This window comes from Podarcis muralis, chromosome 2 (assembly GCF_964188315.1).
Source record: "Podarcis muralis chromosome 2, rPodMur119.hap1.1, whole genome shotgun sequence".
NCBI classification, from domain to species: domain Eukaryota; kingdom Metazoa; phylum Chordata; class Lepidosauria; order Squamata; family Lacertidae; genus Podarcis; species Podarcis muralis.
In genome coordinates, this window is record NC_135656.1 from 87,257,116 (window position 1) to 87,278,021 (window position 20,906).

At 44.3% G+C, this 20,906-nt stretch overlaps 1 protein-coding gene across 5 annotated transcripts in view; it reads right to left on the reverse strand.

The window, feature by feature from the left end:
* GRIP2 (glutamate receptor interacting protein 2) overlaps window positions 1–20,350 on the reverse strand; it is a 379,580-nt gene extending 359,230 nt beyond the window's left edge. Inside the window, exon 1 of one of the 5 annotated variants that reach the window (XM_077924982.1) lies at window positions 19,499–20,350. In XM_077924982.1, coding sequence (XP_077781108.1) covers window positions 19,499–19,553 — 55 coding nt within the window. In that variant the 5' untranslated portion in view covers window positions 19,554–20,350. The remainder of the gene's footprint in view (window positions 1–19,498) is intronic. The other 4 variants (XM_077924980.1, XM_077924985.1, XM_028719255.2 and 1 more) reach the window with 4 other exon arrangements.
* Between the last annotated feature and the right edge of the window lie 556 nt (window positions 20,351–20,906).

Sequence of the window (20,906 nt, forward strand, 5' to 3'; positions counted from 1 at the left end):
ATGGTGGCATAAATGCCCTACAACAAGACTGAGGAATGGAATGGAAGCAATGACCAAATGCAAAATATTAGAATTTGTTTACTTGGATCTGTATGCCCCATAATAAATTTAATGAAATCAGGGAAAGTTTTAATGTTTTTGTATTGCTTGTATTGACCTTCCTACAACAATGTCAAAGAGTGCCTGAGCTTCACAACAGCCCTGTGAGGCTGACTAAACTGAGAGATGGCTCAGTAAGCTTCACAAAGATGGCCATGCATGCACATTTACTCAGAAGTAAGCCCCACTGTGAATCGAGGGAAGCCTTTGGGGAAAGCTTTCCAACTGCAAATACAGGCTCAGAGAGGTGTTCTTGAAGGTGAGATATGAATCAGAATAATTATGAATGTAATTAAGGCTGCAATCCTATGCCCACTTATCTGGGACTGAGTCCCACTGAAGTCAGTGGGATTTACTTCTGAGCAGACATAACAATAAGCAGCAGCATCTCTTTGAGAATTAGGAGCCAGTTGTGGATTTCAAACAATAGCACAGCAGAAGTGCGGGGAAGGTTGTATCAGCCATAGGCCTGACACATCTGCTTACACTTTTGTACTTGCCATGAATTTAATACACAGAGAAGCAATAGCAGGGCAACAGGTGGTGCCCACTTGACCTTGCTATAGGCATGGCTTGCCTTTACACACTGCATGTGACATCTAACTGGTTCACAGGCAAAGAGGGTCCAATGCATGAAGCCTTAATGATGCATAGCCCAGTGGAGGCTGATCCTTTAGGGCAAACGGGGCACTGTCCCACCAACCTCAGTTTGCCCTCGGCCAGTCCCCACCCATCTGCCTTCTTACTTACAGGGGTGGCACTGCCTGCCAGCTTCCTCCCCCTGAGTCTCAGTGTTGCCTTTATGTAACTCAACATGGAAAAGGATGGGGACAAAACAAGAATTAATTGTCTTTGCCTATCATTGGCACAGGCTCTACCTCCTGTCCATCTCCCTGCACTCTGCCCCACCAGGGCCAATGGGCATCAGCCACCACTGGCATGACCATTACCACTGAAAATCTGGAAATAACAATTCCGTACATTAGGTCCATGCACAGTGAACTCAATGTGCAAGCTAGGTTTAATTTTCACCCACCACCAAAAAACAACAACACCCTGATTCTTCAAAATAGGAAACATTCTGACTGTCCAAGCTTTTTGTGATATTCTGTGAGAATACATTCATACACATTCATACACACACACACGTAGGAAGAACAGTGAAGCCAAAGACAAAATCTATTAGATCTTTAAACTTCATTATGGGAGAGAAAAACTGATGCAGGTAATCAAAATACAAAGGAGGATATTGCCCAAGTTTGAAAAAGGTGCTTGAACAGTAATTGTTTGTATTCGAGTGGAATGTACAACTAGTTCAAGGTGGCCCAACTTTTCATACCAAGAGTATTTTGACATGGAACCTGCAGGCTGCACACTGCCCTGTTGCACGGGGAGGGGGAGCCCAAAATTTGACGACCCCCCCCCCCGCTCTTGTGCTGCCTTCCCAAAGGCAGGTAAAGCGAGGTGTTGGGCTTTGGGAATTAGGTGTGAGGCTCTGGCAGGGTCCTATAGCCTTCCCAACTCCTTCCCAAAGATGGGAAAGAGTTAACTAGGCTTTGGGAAGGAAGTGAGAGGACTCTAGGACCCTGTCAGAGCCCTCATGCCTCCTTCACAAAGCCCAAAACCTCGTTTAACTGGCTTTGGTAAGGCAGTGCGAGGGCTGGGAGGGGGGCTGAGATGTTGCTGAGGGCCACCAAAAAAACACCACAAGGGCCTTGCATTGGATCACCCTGTTCTAGTTGGTCAACATCCTTGGTCAGAAGCATGAAATCAAAAAGCTTGCAATGCATTCTGCTTAGATGGTGGCAGAAATAATTAGTATTATTTTGCTAGCACCTGGACATCTTTTTCTTTCTGGAAGTAAGGAAAATTTTAAGAGGATTCGTTGTAGAAAATTAAAGCATCTGATATCAATATCTGAATCTTGGCACAGAGAAGTGCACAGCATGGCTACAATCTCAATAGATACTAACATGGCAGCAAGTACGGTATTAAAAAAGGAGGCTTCTAGTAATTTATAATCTCACTTGTGTTTCTAGAGGGCGAGCCAATATTTTAAAAATAACTAAAGCCAAGCAGCTCCACTTTCAGGTCTTCATAAAAGCCCTGAATTATAACAATTGTAAATATTTTGAAAACATATATTACAGACCCAAAATGGGATGCTTAGGTCTCCATTTCACTTGGAACAGAAGCTGTAAATTAGAGATGCATACTTCAGAAGACTACCTGCTTGCTGGGCTTCATTTTATGTACCTAGAATAAATAACAGTGTAGACAGGAAATGGGCAGAACTGTTTACTTATTTCAATGGAAAATGGATGCCACAGAATAGATCTATTGGGATAAAATGTATTATTTCCTAACTGGAATTTGTAAAGCGAACACTCTCATGCTGTTATCCAGCAGAGAGTTGTAGAAGTGCCAGAATATTTCTGTAACATTCTTTCAGAAAGTAAATTCACTTCAGTATAGCTTCCCAAGCCCTGAAAATCCAGTCAATACTTTGCTGCTTCAGCTAGCAGAAGGAATGGGTTTGTAAGAAATGGGAAACAGTGAAAAATGTCAGACATTGGTAACCACAAACAGGGGGGGGGGGGAGACAGGCCACCATACATTTAAAGCACTTTGAGACCACTATGGTTTCCCCAAAATAATCCTGGGACCTATAATTTTTAAAGGGTGCTGAGAGTTGTTAAGGAGGCCCCTATTCCTCTCATAGAGCTACAATTTCCAAAGCTCCCTGGGAAGAGGGATTCATTGTCAAAGTACTCTGAGATCTGCAGCTCTATGTGGGAAAATAGGGGCCTCCTAACAACTCTTAGGGATGCTGGTGGCACTGTGGGTTAAACCACAGAGCCTAGGGATTGCCGATCAGAAGGTTGGTGGTTCGAATCCCCATGACGGGGTGAGCTCCCGTTGCTTGGTCCCTGCTCCTGCCAACCTAGAAGTTCGAAAGCACGAAGTGCAAGTAGATAAATAGGTACCACTCCAGCAGGAAGGTAAACGGTGTTTCCGTGCACTGCTGGCCACATGACCCGGAAGCTGTACGCCGGCTCCCTCGGCCAATAAAGCGAAATGAGCGCCGCAACCCCAGAGTTGTCCGTGACTGGACCTAATGGTCAGGGGTCCCTTTACCTTTAACAACTCTTAGCACCCTTAACAAACCAGAGTTCCCAGTATTATTGGGGAGAAAACCATAATTACTTAAAATTGTGTTTTAGATGTTTGGTGTTAATGCAGCTAGAAAGAAATATGCATGTTTAAAATCTCACATGAAGGAGATGGTGGACTGAAGATGCAGAAAATCTATGGGGGAGATTTTTCAAAAGCAACAAATAGTGTGGAAGTGACAGGCTCTCATGTTTGGGTTTGTTTTGCCTTTGAAAAAATTACTCATTCCAAAGTATTCTGAGGCATCCAATTTCCAGGCCTGAATTTTTTTTCCTGGAGCAAACCAAACAAAGAATGTGCACTATATTTGGGGAAGTTTTCTCTCTAGAACTCACATCCAATGAAACTGAATGTTGGATGATTCAAGAAATGAGAAAGCACAGTCAAATGCAGGTCTTTCAGGACCCTGGACAGAGCCCCATGAACAGAAGACATTTTCAGATAAGAATTCAGATTCTCAGTTGAGCCCTTCTATTTCTGGGCCTGGTCCCCTTCAGCCTTTGCCCCTTGCACATTCCTCCCCCCGCCCCAATCTGAAATTCAGTTCTCCACATTTCTGCAATGATCTCTCTATCTCTCTCTCTCTCTGTTATAAGGAAAATGTGTGATCATTTTAGTGTGAATTTCTTCTCAAACACACATATACACTTTTGCAAGGAAATTCCCTGCATATAATGCATTTTGGTATGTTATTTTTACTAATCTAAGCATTTTAATGAAAATGTCCCCTAGTATATGCATTTTTGCATATTTTGTACATGCATTTTGTTTCGTTGAAGAACTCACTGCAAAATTCCAAGAATTGTGTACTTTGAATGATAGTCGTGCTTTGGTCCACGTACTGGCTCTGCTGTGGGCAGCAAAACTCTCTTGGGCCAGACCTGAAAGGCCACCAGATTTAAGAAGGACAGAGAAAGGAGAGAAAGGGATGCTGTTTCACCTGGAGCAGCAAACATGCTTTCGGCAGCCCTCTTCAGCGGAAGAGGATTCTACTGCAATGTGCATACGACTGGCCACAGCTGCTCTCTCAGCAATGATGCTGATGGCAGTTAGCATCTGAGATGGCAGATGGGATGGCTAAACAAAACACAACAAATCCACAAAACAAAACCAACCCAACTTCCTTCCCTGTTCAAGGCTCAATTCCTCTTTTCCTTTAATTATTTAAAAACCACTAAAAGCCTATCATTCACTGATGTTTTGTTAACGTCTGCCTTTCAACCCTGCAGCACATGGTCTCTGACAAATGCCACACACTCAACAAAGAAGTGAAGCAATTGGCTGCCCATGTAAAACAATCAGGGCAAGGAAAGCATCTGGAGTTTGTAGCCACCAGGGAAGACCGAAGAGGCGCAAACACAAGAAGCCAACAAGAGAATGGCCATTTGTTGGCTGTCAAGATCTGTAGCAGAAGTGAGGGAGAGACTCTCTGGTTACATTCCGATTTCTGCATTGTAAATTATTTGGCATCCCCTTCTGCTCTTGGCTCTCCACAATTTCCTCCATAAATCTGGGGATGTTCAAAAATGACATGCAATCAGCAGCATCTAGGCCAGTTAAAAAACCAAACTATTAACAGACTGTCAGAAACTGTCTTTATAAATGCTGACTATTTCTGGCAGGAATTAATGGAGAGAAAAAACAAATGAAATAAAATTGGATCATCATTGTGCCACTCCAACACCCCCCCCCTTCCCAACACAAATAACATTAGCAATACAGGTTGCATGTCCATGAAGCAAGTTGGCAAGCAAGCAATTCATTGCAGTAGCAAAGTGTGTTTCACAAAATTTCAGGAGGGTGCTTAGGGTGCTTAAGGTGTGGGACTAGGACCTGGGAGGCCACAATTCAAATCTTCACACAGCTATGAAGCTCACTGGGTGACCTGGAACCAGTCACACTCTTTCAACCTAAACTTCCTCGCAGGGTTGCTGTAATGATAAAATAACAAGGAGAAGAATCCTTTATGCCACCCTGAAATATCCGAAGGAAAGATAGAATATAATTCTAATAATAAATAATTGTATTGCTATTAAAATTATAACTTAAAACTAATGTAATAACTTTAATATGATTTTTAATATTTATTTAGCATGAAGCTCACCTAAGGCTCATTTTGATCATGTGTAATGACAGAGCGTACAGAAAACTTAATCACTGATCATAACATTGTGATGACCGGGTTCTTTGAAAAATTAATCTCAAGACAGTCCTCTGCACAATAGTTTTTGAATGATGTGAAAGTCAGTAAGCATGAATGGAAAGGAGACTCATACTCATCTCACAATAAGAAATCACACCAAGGCTTATGGTTTGTGGCTGCATGGTACCATGGTCTTTGTGGGCCATGTAGGAAACAAGAAGCAGCAGAAGATCCCACACAATAAGAGATGGCAACTGCAAGAGTGTCACAAATGCTTCAAATCACTCTGAATAGAAGAATTAAACCAACTCCAAGAAGATGAAGTGAACCCTTCTTGATAATGAATACATTGGCACAGATGCAAATGCAGTCTCGGATCAATCTGGGGCATGCTTCGGAGTGCTGTGTCTTTGAGAGTTTTCCCCCTAAATATTTTTCGCCCTTCTGGGAACTTTGGCACTCATGCAAGCAACTTGCAGTTCCCAGCCTCCAAAGCACCAAGGCAAGATGCTGCTTCAGCACTGCAATGATATGTGATGTCTGCATTCAGACACAGAGCTTGAGGCTTAAGAGTCTACAACACTAGTATTTGACAGGACCGTAATCTTGCTACCTTTGCTAAAAGCAAGCTGAAACAAGGCTTATATATATATTTTTCCAACAAAGAAAAGCTGAAAAACCTAAACTTTTTTTTTAAAAAAAAAACAACCTTCATTCATTTTCCAGCCACTGCTATTTATTTCTGCATTACAAGGCTGAAATGACAGTTGTCTTTCATCCTGATTCAGTGGGGGAAGCTTTCACAATTATTCATTTCTATTTGTTGGGACAAATATTAGCTCTTGGTTATGCTTCCTTCTAGCTCCTGCTTTTAATAAATGCTACTCGAAAGGAAACAAACACTCAGGCCTCGAGGTTGTTTCTTACAACCGTTCTAAAAAATGTGTTGGAAGGAAACATGGATTGACTTTTTCAGTGAATTTGCATGCACAAGCCTAGTACTGAATGATTCAGTGTGCCCAGTTTTTGACACACCAAAGCATGGACCGATACAGCTTTCAAAGATGATCCAAACACAGAGATGTGAATGAAACTTGTTTTTCCTTAAATGAGCTTTTGTTGGGGGACTAAGCAAATTATCCACACAGCACTTTGAGAGTACAAACGAGTAAAGCATACTTAGTTTCTGCCAGTTATCAATTCTCACACATTTTGATAAGCATTTAGGATGGACATATATGTAAACTAAGAAGATATACAGTGGTACCTCACAAGACAAATGCCTCGCAAGACAAAAAACTCACTAGACGAAAGGGTTTTTTGTTTTTTGAGCTGCTTCGCAAGACGATTTTCCCTATGGGCTTGCTTCGTAAGACGGAAACGTCTTGCAAGTTTGTTTCCTTTTTCTTAACACCGTTAATACAGTTGCGACTTGACTTTGAGGAGCAACTCATAGAACGCGGTGTGGTAGCCTTTTTTGAGGTTTTTAAAGACTTTGGTGATTTTTGAAGCTTTTCCAAAACTTTCCCGACACCGTGCTTCGCAAGACGAAAAAAATCGCAAGACGACAAAACTCGTGGAACGAATTAATTTCATCTTGTGAGGCACCACTGTACTGAGTTTGAGTTGGTTGCAAATCATTTTGCTGCAGAAAGATCTCATGAACCCCTTTAGGAAGAGGTTTTGTAAGGAAAATGGAAACAGTAAGAATGGCTGATTGAACCCCAGGGCTCCACTGGATTGCTATGCATGGAGAGAACTCTGCTCTCCACAGAATAACAAGTGGGATCTGCAACAAAATATTGCTTTGTTGAATGTTCCTGTTCAGGATTCCAACCAACCAGCCATGCTCTCTTCATAGAAGCTAAAGACTACCCTTTAACCAGCCAGGCAGCTCCTTTATGGAGCTACCTCCATAACAGTCTGCTATGCTCCTTGTCAGCCTACATAGGACTTCTCATGTCTCTAGCTCCCTGTACAGACAGAATGTCTTTAGCTGCTATAATAGAGTCTCCTGGAGCTGTTCAAGGTCCTGAATGCTCTCTGATTGACTTTGCTTGCATCTCTCAAACACTGACATAAATGGGCACCAGTGTTCACTGGGCATCCCTTCACAACTTCTACTAACTTGCACTAAATTGGAATATGGTCATATTGCTCTCCAGCTTTGCAGCTGCATAAATATATGATGCTCTGCAATTCAAAGAACTGATCATCAATATGAAAACCAAGAAACTGGGCTGAAATACAATGCCTAAATGTATCTCTCAAGTTTTGATTCTCCAAAAGATCTGCATGCTGTTAGATGGATTTGTAGCTGGTTGACAGACCGAACCCAAAGAGTGCTCATTAATGGCTCCACATCATCCTGGAAAAAAGTAACAAGTGGGGTACCACAGGCTTCTGTTCTGGGCCCATTGTTGTTCAATGTCTTTATAAATGACTTGGATGAATAAACTGGGGAAATGTTTTTCAAATTTGCAGATGACACCAAACTGGGAGGGGTAGCTAATGCTGCAGAAGACAGAATCGGGGTTCCAGATGACCTTAACAGATTGGAGAGCTGGGCCCAAACTAACAAAATGAAATTCTACAGGGACTGTTTAACAGTGGAACAGACTCCCACAAGAGGTAATGATGGACTCTCCTTCCTTGGAGCTTTTTAAGCAGAGGCTGGATGGCCATCTGTCATTTATGTTTTGGCTGAGATCGTATTGTAGGGGGCTGGACTAGATGACCCTCAGGGTCTCTTCCAACTCGAACATTCTATGGTTCTATTAACAATACGACTCCTGCCAGGGTGAGAGATTTGTGAGAGAAATTGTTTTGCAAGCCTTTGGAAAGCAGTGTGTGTCTTCACAATACCACCTTTGCCCTCTGCTAGCCAGAAGGCAGCTATTCACTTGGCAAGGTCAGCAACATCTCTCACTTAATGCATCAACTTAATCGCTGCCTGATCCAAGGGGGGGGGGAGTCCTTTGAACTTCGCAGGGTGCACTGTGGCCCCCTTCTGCTTACATCCCATGCGGTCAGAATGCAGAGTACCTGGAGCTAAATGTGTCAGAGCAGAGTGTGTTTGACTGAATGAATTCCCCAGTGGAAGGCAATGTTTTAAACACTGTCATTGGAATCAGTGAATTTTGCTTGAGCTGAAGACAGCTCTGGCTACAGATCCAAAGCTGGTAATTACAGGCTGCCAAAAACATCTAATGTTAATGAAAGAAAAAGTCAAGCAAAATGGGAATCATCATAAAACCTACAATTTTGAGGATGTGGCATTTATCCTATTTCAGCACCGTCACCTTCAGAAGAAGGAGGATATATAGGAGACTGGAGGGTAGAGGAATGGTGCTGAGGGTGGGAAGGATATGACTCTTGAATTCTAAAAAGAAAGTTTCATTGCTCTTCCTTCTCATAAAATGTGTCCAGAAAAGCATTAAAAAAAATTGAACAAAAAATGTACTCTTCTTTCTTTCTTTCTTTCTTTCTTTCTTTCTTTCTTTCTTTCTTTCTTTCTTTCTACTGTAGCTTGTAATTCAATGAAATCAATCACTATTGAGGAAGAAACTCATCACTCTCTATAAGGATTAGAGCATTAGTGCAAAAAGCAGCCCTTCGGAGTATTTTGCATCATAACCCTTGGGCAAGACTGCAGCAAATTCTCAACTCTCACATAGCAGCATAAATCTGGAGTAACATTTCTCCCTTCAGTTATTTCTGCTGCCTTAACTGAGAGACCACTATAATACTGGCTATTTTGGAAATGACTTGGGGGCTACTTCACACGGGAGTCTGTGAATAATGCAGGTGTAGGTCATACGCTGCAGGAAGTCTCACTGTAAATGTAGCAGCCTGAAGGACCACCTTCTGCAGCCAGTCATCCAGGTAGGATCAGAACCAGTGCAAAGCAACACTGCCCACCCTCAAGCTGGATAAGCACTCCAGAAGAGCAGCATGGACAATGGCACCGGCAGCCACTGAAACACCAGGGAAGACACACTCCTCCTGTCTCTCTTCCATCATTCAGGACAAATGAGGCAGTTTCTGTGCCAAACCTAGGCCTAAACCCCAACAAAAGAGCCTGGGCGTGGCTCACAACCACATGCTCAAGAACCTTGCCCAAGAAGGGAACATTAGCAACTGACCATTACTTAGATTTTCCAGCTCTGTTAAGTGTGCCTTAAGGAGTGGCCTTACCAATCCCTCCTTTAGGCAGGCAGGCAGGCAGGCAGGCAGGCAGTGAACACCACCACTCCTGGCCCATCTGTGTGTAACATTAAACAACAGCAACCCTGTATTTCCGAACAAAAGGTGCTGTGCCAGCTACTGTATACTGGATGCCCCAAGGTAATGAGTGCCAAAGGTAAAACACTGAATAACTGCTGCTATTAATCAGTAAATTCCTTAACTGCAGGGAGACTGAAGAAAGGCGAGATAAATTCTTTGCACTGTGCCTTCACCATGGAAGGTGTTGGAGAGTTGCCCATATCTGAGCTATTGTTTTCGGAGGGTGGGGGTGGGATCTGAGGACCTATGTCAAGCTGTGGTGGCAAAGGATAAAGATGAGAGCTAATTGACAATTTACAAATTAACACATCACCAGGGCCAGATGGCATTCACCCAAGAGTTTTTAGAGTTCTCAGATGTGAAAGAGCTAAACTTTAAAAAACAAAAGAAAAATACTCATACTAGAAGACTGGAAGCCAGATAATGACCTTTTTTTAAAAGAGAGAGAGAGAGAAAGAATGCATGCCAAGGAGAATCTGGGAAATTACACATCTGCCAACCTGATGTCTGTCCAAGGTAATTTGAAAGACAGTGTTATTAAAGGTAAAGTTGTTAAGTGCATAGAAGAATAAGCCATGCTGATGATAAACCAGTATGGCTTATGCCAAGAAACATTTGCAAGCCTATAAATAGGTCTGTCTAGAAGACATCAGAGCAATCTTTCCCAACATCTGGTGCCTCAATGTTGTTTGACTGCTGCTCCCATCACCCCTGACCACTGGCCATGCTGGCTGAAGATGACAGGGGCTGAAATCAGATAAGATCTGGGTATGCAAGTTTGGGAAAGACTGCATTATAGATTTGGACATCCAAAAAACTTGTGACAACACTCCCCAGCAAAGCAAGCTTGATAAGACAGGGCTGTCTGCTTTCCCACCTCTATTGTATCACTAGCTATTTTCAGACGACGTAATGAAATAGCAGGCATAAAGATGAAAGACTCTCAATGGAAAATAAGCCTTTATGTGGATGACAATATTCTTTATTTAACTAATCCAGTCAGTTCCAGAAAAGCTCTTTAACGATGCATAAAGATCTACAGAAAAATTTCAGGCTATACATTGAACTGGAACAAAATAGAAGTGATGGCTTTTAATTAGAAAAGGGACAATTTAGCTCAAGATAGCATTGTAGCTCGCCCACCTCGAACAGCCAGTGTGACTTACAAAATATCCCTCAGAGTCCTTCTAGATTAGACCATTTCACAGGGGAGAAGTTTATCAGTGGCTGTTATCCATGAGAGTGAAATAAACCTCCATGCTCAGTGGCAGTGTATCTCTGAATATAGGGTGCTTGGGGCATACAACAGAGAAGGGTTTTGGCATTCATGCCCTGCTTCATGGGGCTGACCATATGCCCACAACTGGAAATGCAGATGGGCCCTTGGTCTGATCCAGAACATGAATTTCAACTAGATTTTAATGAAAGCTGTGCTTTGGGAAATTGCTTGCCATCAATGAGCATGACCCACGTTTAGATTTCTTCCCTCTGAAATCAATAGGACCTGAGGGTGCTTAGCTTTGACTATGACTGTCCAAAGTACCAGATCCTGGCCAAGCACCTCTTTGAGGAAGTCAGGCTCCACACTGAGTTTCCTTCTGGGAAGTCTAGAAACTGACTTCACCAACAGTTCAGCCCCCACTTTGAGAAATTCTGACAAAATTGTTATCTATGTGTTATGTAATCAAGATAAACTGTTGCCTTCATTAAATGTCCTCCAAGTATGCCACTATGTTGAGATATGGTGCAATTTATTTTAATCAGTTAATTAATTGATTGGTTGGTTAAAAGCAAGCCAGGTCATTATTGGCTAACGGTAAAGTAGTACTTTATAACATCCACTTGAGACTTCAGGGTAATGGATAAAAGGATCTCATTAAAGTTCATGAATAAACTAGCAATCTAATCAACCAAACCAGTTAAGACAAAAATTTCTAGGATTTAAGTTAGCATTTGGCCCTAGTGGTTAAATGTGACTGCCATAGCTCAGATCTAAGTTTTCCACAATAGCTGATGCATGAGTATGCCTTTAATGGGCACGTGGCTTATTAACATCCCTGATTTGATCCTGCAAATATTTGCTCATCTGTTTAACTACAATGGAGCATATCCCTTTTAAAATATACTGCCACATTTTTAATAGTTTAAATTTCTACATGCTGATTTACATATTGCATCCATTACTCATGTGCATTGCCCTTTCCTGAGCTACACACATCTATGGGCAAACATAATGTATAATGTATGGCCCAGGTAATCACATATATATGAGAGGTGTCATCTCGCAAACTGGTCATTCCCACCCAAGTTTCCTGTGTGTGCAACTGGCACATTAGGATCCACCCACTTCCATTCTTTTCAACCATCACATTCATTGCTATTCCATTTCTTGCCATCCACCCCAGTAGGCTCAGCTTGACGAAAAATATTATGGGTGTTAATTTTTTCCATCCCCACCCAGAATCACTCCTCTCCACTTAACCTAGAGAATTAAAGAGCAGTTTGCCTCTTCTTTTTTGGACAACCCTGATTTTACAGGATTGTGCAAAGTCCGTCTTAAGCCTCTTCCCAACTTTTTTTCAAGCCTCTCCAGGAGTCCCCTGCAGTATTGGGGAGGTTTGTGGGGGAGCAGGGAAAGCAGGAGGGCTTTGTGCTCCATGGAGATGCTTTCCTTTTCCCACTGCATCTCCCCACAATGCTTTTCTCCCATCTCAGGAGATTTGTGGAGAAGCTTGGGGGCGAAAACAGTGAGAAGAACCCCAGGACTCAAATGATTCCCCTCCTGCCTCTCCGCAACAAAGTCCCTGGGTGCTTTATGCTGAAGCTGGCTGTGAGTAGGAAAAGATTAGGAGAAAGGAATTATCCCGATTTGCAGAAAGACTGACACACACATGCCTAACTCTACCCAGAGCATTAAGCAGCCCAAAACATTTGTTTCTATTATTGCAAGTTTTCCACAAATCTTCTTGCTAGGAGTGTGGCAATAGAGGCTACCCACTGAAATGTCGTAACACATCAAACCACCCAAGGAGCTTCTACATTGGGAATGACAGACTGCAGGTGTATTACGGGCTATTTTTATTTAGCTGGTTTACTGCAGAGAGGGAAAATCCCGATTTTATGAAGAAAAAGTACAGATCGGCATTTTGATAAAGACAAGGCCATGTGGACACTGTGGAAAACCTCCAAGTATGAGCAGCACCAAGTGCACAATAAACTGAAATGTGAAAGCACCCTTTTTATTATTTAGCAACATTTATACACCTCTGTAAAAGCGTGTTACAAAAAAAAAAAATCAACAGAAAATGCCCACTTTGTTTTCCTGCAAGTGCATGCACCAGGAAAAAGCCAGGACTTTGAATATGAACAACAAATACATGTTAGAAATTGGCTCCACATTTTTAGAGAGAGGAATTAGCAGGAAAGCAGCTCAGTTCAGTGAACCAAAGATACAGGGTTATATACAATGCTGTGTGAGTGACAGTCCATCTGCACAATGGAATCTCCCCTTCCTCTCTCCTTCCTGCATGCCACCCCCCATCTGCTCTGGTGGGTCCCCAACCCTCTGGAGCAGATTTTGAAGGTGCATGGGGAAAGAGGAGGTAGAATAGGAGGGGGCAGGAGGGGAAGTCTGTTGTGCAAGCAGAATTTAAACTTTGGATACAATACAACCCATGGGTTGTTTTTCGCTCATGCAATTTTATCTACCTTTGCTCCAGCACCTTCAACACAAGCATCTTATCAAATGCCTTTTGAAAAAGTATTGCATTTTTAAAAAGTAAAATCAATACCAGCATTAAGTCATTGTTCTTCTTTCACAGACAACATATTAAACAAGTAGTAAGGGGGAAATGATTGAAATTATGCCCACAAGTAAGTGTATAATTAAAGAAATTATGTATGTAATCAAATTTCAAAAAAACCTGAACCGCAGATGAAAAGCAGTTCAATATTAGAAACACACATGGGATATAAGTGAGAACCTTTTCAAAAAAAACAATCCATCATCAACTTAATTTCTACTTAAATACTGCCCCCCTCCCAGTTTGGTTGCTTAAGGTAGGCCATGCATCACACAGTGAAAAGCTGGGTTATTGGTATAGCTTATTAAAGACGGAGCCACATTCTTTCATCTTACAAATCAAAACAATATCAGGGATTCACTTGCTCAGACCTACCAATAGGAACCTCTGCCCACAACCTTAACAGTCAGCCTAATGACACAGCCAATAAAATTCCATTGTACACTCCTACAGCTGTTTCCTAGGTAACCACCACAGAACCATATAAACTGGATAGACGCAGCGGAAAGAAAGGAACAATGCAGCAGCAACCTAATCCTACAATATCTCTGCTTTTAAAGAACAGCTTTCACTTGGTACAATTCCACCGCCCGCCCACCCCCCTTCCCAAGCTGATTCATGCAGAGAAAGTTATTCACAAAGTTGAGGGATCTGTGCTCCCCCCTAACACTTCTATTTGTTCAGCATCATCACAGGAGGAGTTAGGGAAGGGCTGTGCCATTGCCGAGTATCACACAGTATCTCTGAGGTGAAGTGAATGCAGAGAAGTCCACTCATGTGATTGCAGTGGCTGAGAGAACCTGGAAGAAGCCCAATTCACTGGCAGGCAGGCAGGCAAGCAGGCATGAGGACATTGGATGGGAGCTGCCCTGAGGCTACGCTGCTCAGCAGAAACTGTTGGCTGGTTGACATGGAATCTTTTGCCCCGACAGGCTGACACCTGGATGATTTTCCTGCAGATGACTATACATGAAAACATGACATCAAAATGTTTCGTGCGTGCCACTTGTTGAGAGCCACCACAGCCTAGCAGCCAACAGACAGGAAGCTGCCTTATACCAAGTCAGACCATGGGTCCATCTAGCTCATGACTGTTGATGCTGGCTGGCAGAAAATCCCCAAGGTTTCAGGCAGAAATCGCTCCTCATCCTACTTGGAGATGCCAGAGACTGAACCTGGAACCTTCAGCATGTAAGGCTTAACCCCTGAACTACACCCCTTCCTCCAGTCCGCTGCTCAACTCTTACCTCTACCACGGACCCTCTCCTCTCAAAACAAAATTTCTTCAGCGTGCATTTTGATTATGCCTTGTAAGGCTATCCTAACCGCCCCCAAAGTGGTTTAGATAGGGAATAACAGGAACCACAGCATGGACTTAGGGGTACAGAGAAGAAGCTGTGTTACTACTTAACCATTGACTGAATGCTCATGGTTCATGACCCTCGTTGGGCCTCACAAAAATGGCCTTGTAAATGTATGTGAGCACTTTAGTTTTTTCTATAACAGAGTGCTTGGCGTGCTCTGGTCCATGGGGTCATGAAGAGTTGGACACAACTAAATGACTAAACAACAACAATAACAAAGTGAGCACCAAATTGGGCACCTTTTCAAAAATTACAGTTTATTTATCAAAGGAATTCGGTGTGATAAAGTAATAGGAAATTTCACCACCCTATCATCCCATGGATATGGAATGCTATGTATGAACTTACCCCATGATGACCTACAAGCATGGAGTCTACAACCCCAGCACCCCCACCCATCACTGACATAAAAGCAACTTAACCTCTAAAAACATAAACACAAATACATTATACTATAAATGAAATGGGGGACAAATAAATTTATATGAAACATTAATGTTTTTATCATTCAAAACAGTCCCTCCCAAGAATGGTGGAAAGATTTAGCAGCACACTCAGTCCATAAATTGCCTGGGAGAAACGTAAGGTTTTACTTGATGCCCAAGAACCACCTTCTGGAGTCAGACAGGCAATCAGGAGTGGAATCACTGCAATGCAGTATCCCCAATACAGATAGCAGCTCCAGAAGGATACCATGGTTGATGGTATCAAAAGCCAATGAGAGATCAAGGAGGATCAAAAGGATCACACACACCCCCAGGTCTCCCCCACCACAGGGCAACCAAAGCAGCTTCTGTGCCAAAATCAGGCCTGAATCCAAAATGAAATGGATCTAGAAAATCTGTCTCTTCCAAGAGTACCTGGATCTGGCTGGCAACCACCCTCTCAAGGATCTTTCCCAGAAAGGGGCAGCATCTTCGTGATGTGCCAAAATGAAGAGTGACTATATATATACAATATATACAAGACTCTCCAGTAACCAAGATGGTGTGCTTCCTAAGTAGACTGAGGTTTCCAAAACACTTACTTCAGAAACTAGAAACTGTGGTTCATATAATATAATATAACATACACCACTAATGCTGCAACCCTAAACACAATTACTAGGTGAGAAGGCTGCACTAAATACAGCAAGACTTACTTCTTAGCAAAAACACTTAGGTTAGGCTGCAAGGCTGCAATCCTATTTACCTGGGAGTATCACTGAACTAAGTGGGACTTCCTTTTGAGTAAGTATGCACAGTATTGTGATGTATTGATGACTTTACATCTGCAAAATTGGTGTTTTCCATGTTTTCACTAGGGTGACATCTTCAAGCATCCCACCAGAAATTGGCACATTTAACTCCTTTAAACACATGTCACTGACACACGAATGCTCTGCAGACAGAAATAAGCCCAGTAAGCCACCTTCACTTATAGCATAATGTACACTTTCTCTTCACCAAAAAGTTTTTGGGTGTTTTTTTAGTCCAATGGCTTCAAGTCATGGATAACTGAACTAGGAATGCCATCTTTTTCCTCCATCACACAGTGACAACAGGCAGAGACAGGTAACATACTCAGAGGCAAAGAAAATTGGAAACAGTCATTAAGAAGACTGCATTTAGAGCTGGGCTTTCAAAAGAAATATCTGAACAAAGCTATGTTGCAAGTTTGTGATGCCATTATATCAGGACAAGACACAGAAAGTTTTTTTCTGAAGCCTAGCTGAACAATGTACTCTCAGTGCAATACTGATGGGCTATCTCTTGTTTTCCCAGTGGAAAGGCACTGTCTCCGTCTGTAATATAAAAACATTATTGCTTAGTGCTTTTTTGTGAAGAAGAAAAAAGGATGTAATTTCAAAAGATGAGAGGGAATCCCTTCTCCTGAGATTCGGCACATAATTCATATTGTCTTCTAACTTTAGGTAATCATTATGGGGGGCCCAAATCTAGGAATATCTTATGCAAGAAATTCTTCCAATTTTCAAACACAGCTAAAGCATTGGAAATGACCATATAATTGGTTAGGCTTATTTCTCTGGAGAGCACTCTTTGGAAACGACAATGTTATCAGGAGAAATAAAAAGAACAGTGTAGAAACTGCCTTGTTTTTGCCATTCTGTAATTCATTTAATTCTGGTTGCATGACAGTAGCCACTATAGAACCACAAGATCAAAATTTCAATATCAGGGAGCAGTGCAAGAGCTTGTTCTATCAAGTATAACAATGCAATGTTCCCAATATGCCGATCACGTCCTCTGAGCCTGCGAAGTTCTGGAATCAATGGACAGCAAGTCAAAATAAGCAACATCTGCCAGCTCTTTACCAGATGCCAGATAATCTGCTCCCCTACTCCTCCAATTCAATTTCCTAACAGCTAAAGAAAAGGTCTACAGCCCATTTTAGATCCTTTAATAATTGTGTCATTATTTATTTGGCTTCTGGGCACATCCTGTGCAAACTGGAGTAGCAAGCACAATACATGGCCAACTGATAGCCCAACTACTTACTGTTCATCGATGGACAAAGAGATTAAATTAAAAGGAAGCTGCTTTGCTGGGAAAGTCATGGAGGAAAACCTTAAACACAAGCAAAGACCACTAATGCCACACTTGAGTTCAGGAAATGGCTCAAAACTGCCAATGTCTGTATACAACTTGAAGTCACTGGACTTGCTGCCCAACTCACAGTGGAAGATGGCACATAGGTTGCATCTTGGCGAGAGAAACAAGTTGAACATAGCTAAAATACCGATGTGAAATAGGATACTTTCAAACAAAAGCATTTCAGCAGCATTTATCTCTCTCGAAAGGATTCAATTCCCATGTTTAAAATGCAGTGAAGAAGCTGTGGCACCCACTGACACCATCATCTGAGGCCCTTCTTTGTGTGCCTCCGAGAGGGGTCCACAGGGTGGCAACATGAGAACGGGCCTTTTCTGTGGTGGTTCCCCATTTGTGGCATGCTCTCCCCATTGAGGCTCACCTGGCACCTTCATTACATATCTTTAGGCACCAGGCAAAAGCATCTCGGCCTCTAGCTGATTAAGATTCTATGGCATTATAAATGTGTTTGTGGGAGGGGGGTTATTGAATTATAGAATTGTAGAGTTGGAAGGGACACTGAGGACCATCTAGTCCAACCCCCTGCAATGCAGGAATATGCAGATGTCCCATATGGGGATCAAACCTGCAACCTTGGTTTTATCAGCATCACGCTCTAACCAACTGAGCTAGCTAGGCTGTTTGTTTTTGTTTTGTTTTCATTAGTTTGTTTTAGTTTTATTGTTTATTTTGTGTCCTCATTTTGTATTTTTATGTTGTGAACTGTCTGTGATCTTCAGATGGAAGGCTGGCATACAAATTTAATAACTAATCATAATGTGTGGCTCAGACATAGGCAGTAACCCAGTGGCTTATGGGGTGGAAACCCACAGGGAAAATGGGACTTCCTGAAACCATTGGTTTATTTACTTATACAAACCTTATCTAATGCATACAGTGTGGAGAGCAGAAAGTTATTTGCCTAATTTGTTGCTAGTTGGAAAGTGTGCAAATGGTTGACTAACCACAATTCTTAATCCCTCTTAGGAGTTACCATGTTTTCAGTGGCAAAGTTGGCACATAAAAGGATGCATGTCGGAGGAACTCTCAAGTCACATCAAGCATGAGGCAAAGGCAGATAAACTCTCCATCAGACAAACACACATACGCATGATGAAATCCATGTCTATCATCTGAGACTTTGCTACTTAAGTAAAAAGGGGGGGGGCTGGTGATTTCAAGGAATGCAGTTTTTCAGCCTCTTAAGCACATGAAGCGAAACCAGCAAACGTGCAAGATTTCCCATATCCTTCATGTTCCGCCACCTGGTGGGACATTTCCTCAAACTTTTATGAGCTCCGGGTGCAGCACTCATTTACTGTCCCTCCCTTGCAGATCTTGCAAACATCTTCATCCCCTACCTCTGAGATCTAACAGGAAAGCAGGAAATCTCACAGGACCAGCATAAAATCACACACATGAAACTTAGTCTACATCCCCCCGCCCAAAAAAGACCCCTGCCAGCTGAAAAATCAACAATGAAGCTTTTAGCTTTTTCCCCGGTCCTTGCCTCTATTCCTCCACAAACTACACCTCTCCACATATGCCCCCCACATTTTCTGACAAGAGAGTAAAACCACATCAGGCACTTCAACAATTCTGCTCGCCTAATCCTCTTCCCATCACCGACCAAGAAAGAGCATTCAAAGCTCACGATGCTGCCGATTGTGTTGCAAAGAGGATTCCCTCCACCTCCTCCCCGCCCCCGCCCCCCAGTTTAGAAAGGTGACTTCCATTCCTGATACATAAATCATTTTGAAAGAGAGTTGTACTTTATTTAAAATCATTATGCCCACAATAAATGCACAACAATAATAACATAAAGAGCTTCAGCAGGGGGCCTCAGAAGACGGCTTGCATTTCCAAGCATGCCCCCCACCAGGGACAAGAGAAACAGACTAAAAAAAACAAAACCCCAATGCGAAGGCAGCTCCCGGGCGCTTTCCCAAGCCAACGGCAGGCGCATGCCCTCCGGCGGTAGCGTTTGCCCCGGAGGGGCTCCTGCAGCCAGCCAGCCAGCCAGCCAGCGAGCCTTACCGTCATCCTGCATCCTCTGCAGACACAGAGTCAGGTTCTTCCTCCAGCCCGGCATCCCGGCACAGGGTCAACCTGCCCGCGCTTGTGCACAAGCCCCGAAGGTGTTGGCGGCGGCGGCGGCGGCAGGCTTCCCCTCCTGGGTAGAATAAGGCTAAGCGGAGAGTTCCCCACGCCACCCCCGCCCAGCACAGCACGCCGAAAGTGTTGTGGCTCGGAGAGAGGCGAGCGCGGGCAGCGAGCCGCTGGGGGAGCCAGGCTGCCTGCTCGGCCACGCTAGGCATTGATTCGCGCCGCGTGCTCCATCTGGGTTTGGGGCCGGCAGGAAGGAGGGGAGCGGGCGGGGAATCGGGCGAGGAGGCGAGTGCGCGGGAGGGCCCCGTGTATAGATTGAGATACAGAAGGTGCGTGGGACTAGCGGCGCCCCGAAACCTTTCCCGCCTGCCCTGGAGTGACTGAGGTACGTCCACGGCAGCCGCAGCTCTTAATGTGTCGGGACCGTACTATGTGACAAGAGAAGCCAGGGGAGGAGGAGGAGGCGGAGGGAAAGGAGGGGAGTTCGCCTTTCAGTCCAATCTTTCGACGTCCGGGAGGATCCCGCAGCGGGCTTCTGGGCTTCCGCGAGCGCCTAGCCGGCCCAGGTCTCTAGCGCGCGCCTTCCCTTCTTCCCGGCGATGTCTTTCCAGGCGCCCGCGTCTCATTCCCTGCAGGCGCCGCCGGCCGAGGGAGTGCAGGCCGCCGACTCAGGCTTCAGCCGCGCGCGCCGGCTCTGCTCGCGCTCGGCCGGCATCTTCTCTCGGCGCAGGTGAGCGGGAGGAGAAGGGCTCCTCCGGCGACAGCGGGAAGCAGCAGCTCGGGCACCTGGTCCGCTCGCCGCCGCCTTCCCGCGCTTTCGACCTTTTCCGCCTCAGCCGCCGCTCCTCGCACGTGGCGGGAGTCTCTCCGGCGACCCCCGCGGTCCAGAAGGAGGAAGGGAAAGTAGCTGAGGCGAGAGGCGACGCTTGCCCGTCTCCCCTGGCAGCACATGGGAGGCGGGGTGGCGGGGCAGCCACGCGCACTCCTTGCCTCCCAGCTCTGGGCGCCTCACCCGAGCAAGGCTGTCGGAAAGGAGGCCGGCGGCCTCCCCCCCACCTCCCGCGCTTTCCCTGCTTGGGTTGAGGGTATGTAGGGTACGCTTCTGCGACGGAGAAGGAAGAGACACGCGGGGGAACGGCGCTAGCCAAGACGTCGAAGGGGAGCGCTTGTTAATGGCTGGGCGGCTGCCTGCGCCTCCACTTCCACCCCCCGAGGAGGTGCGAGCGACGCCGGGTCCTCGAAGGGAGCGGAAGGCCGGCTCTTCTACAGCCCACACAGGCGAGCTGCGCGGAGCTCGAGACATGTCTGGCGCGCGCGCACACACACCTCACTTTCC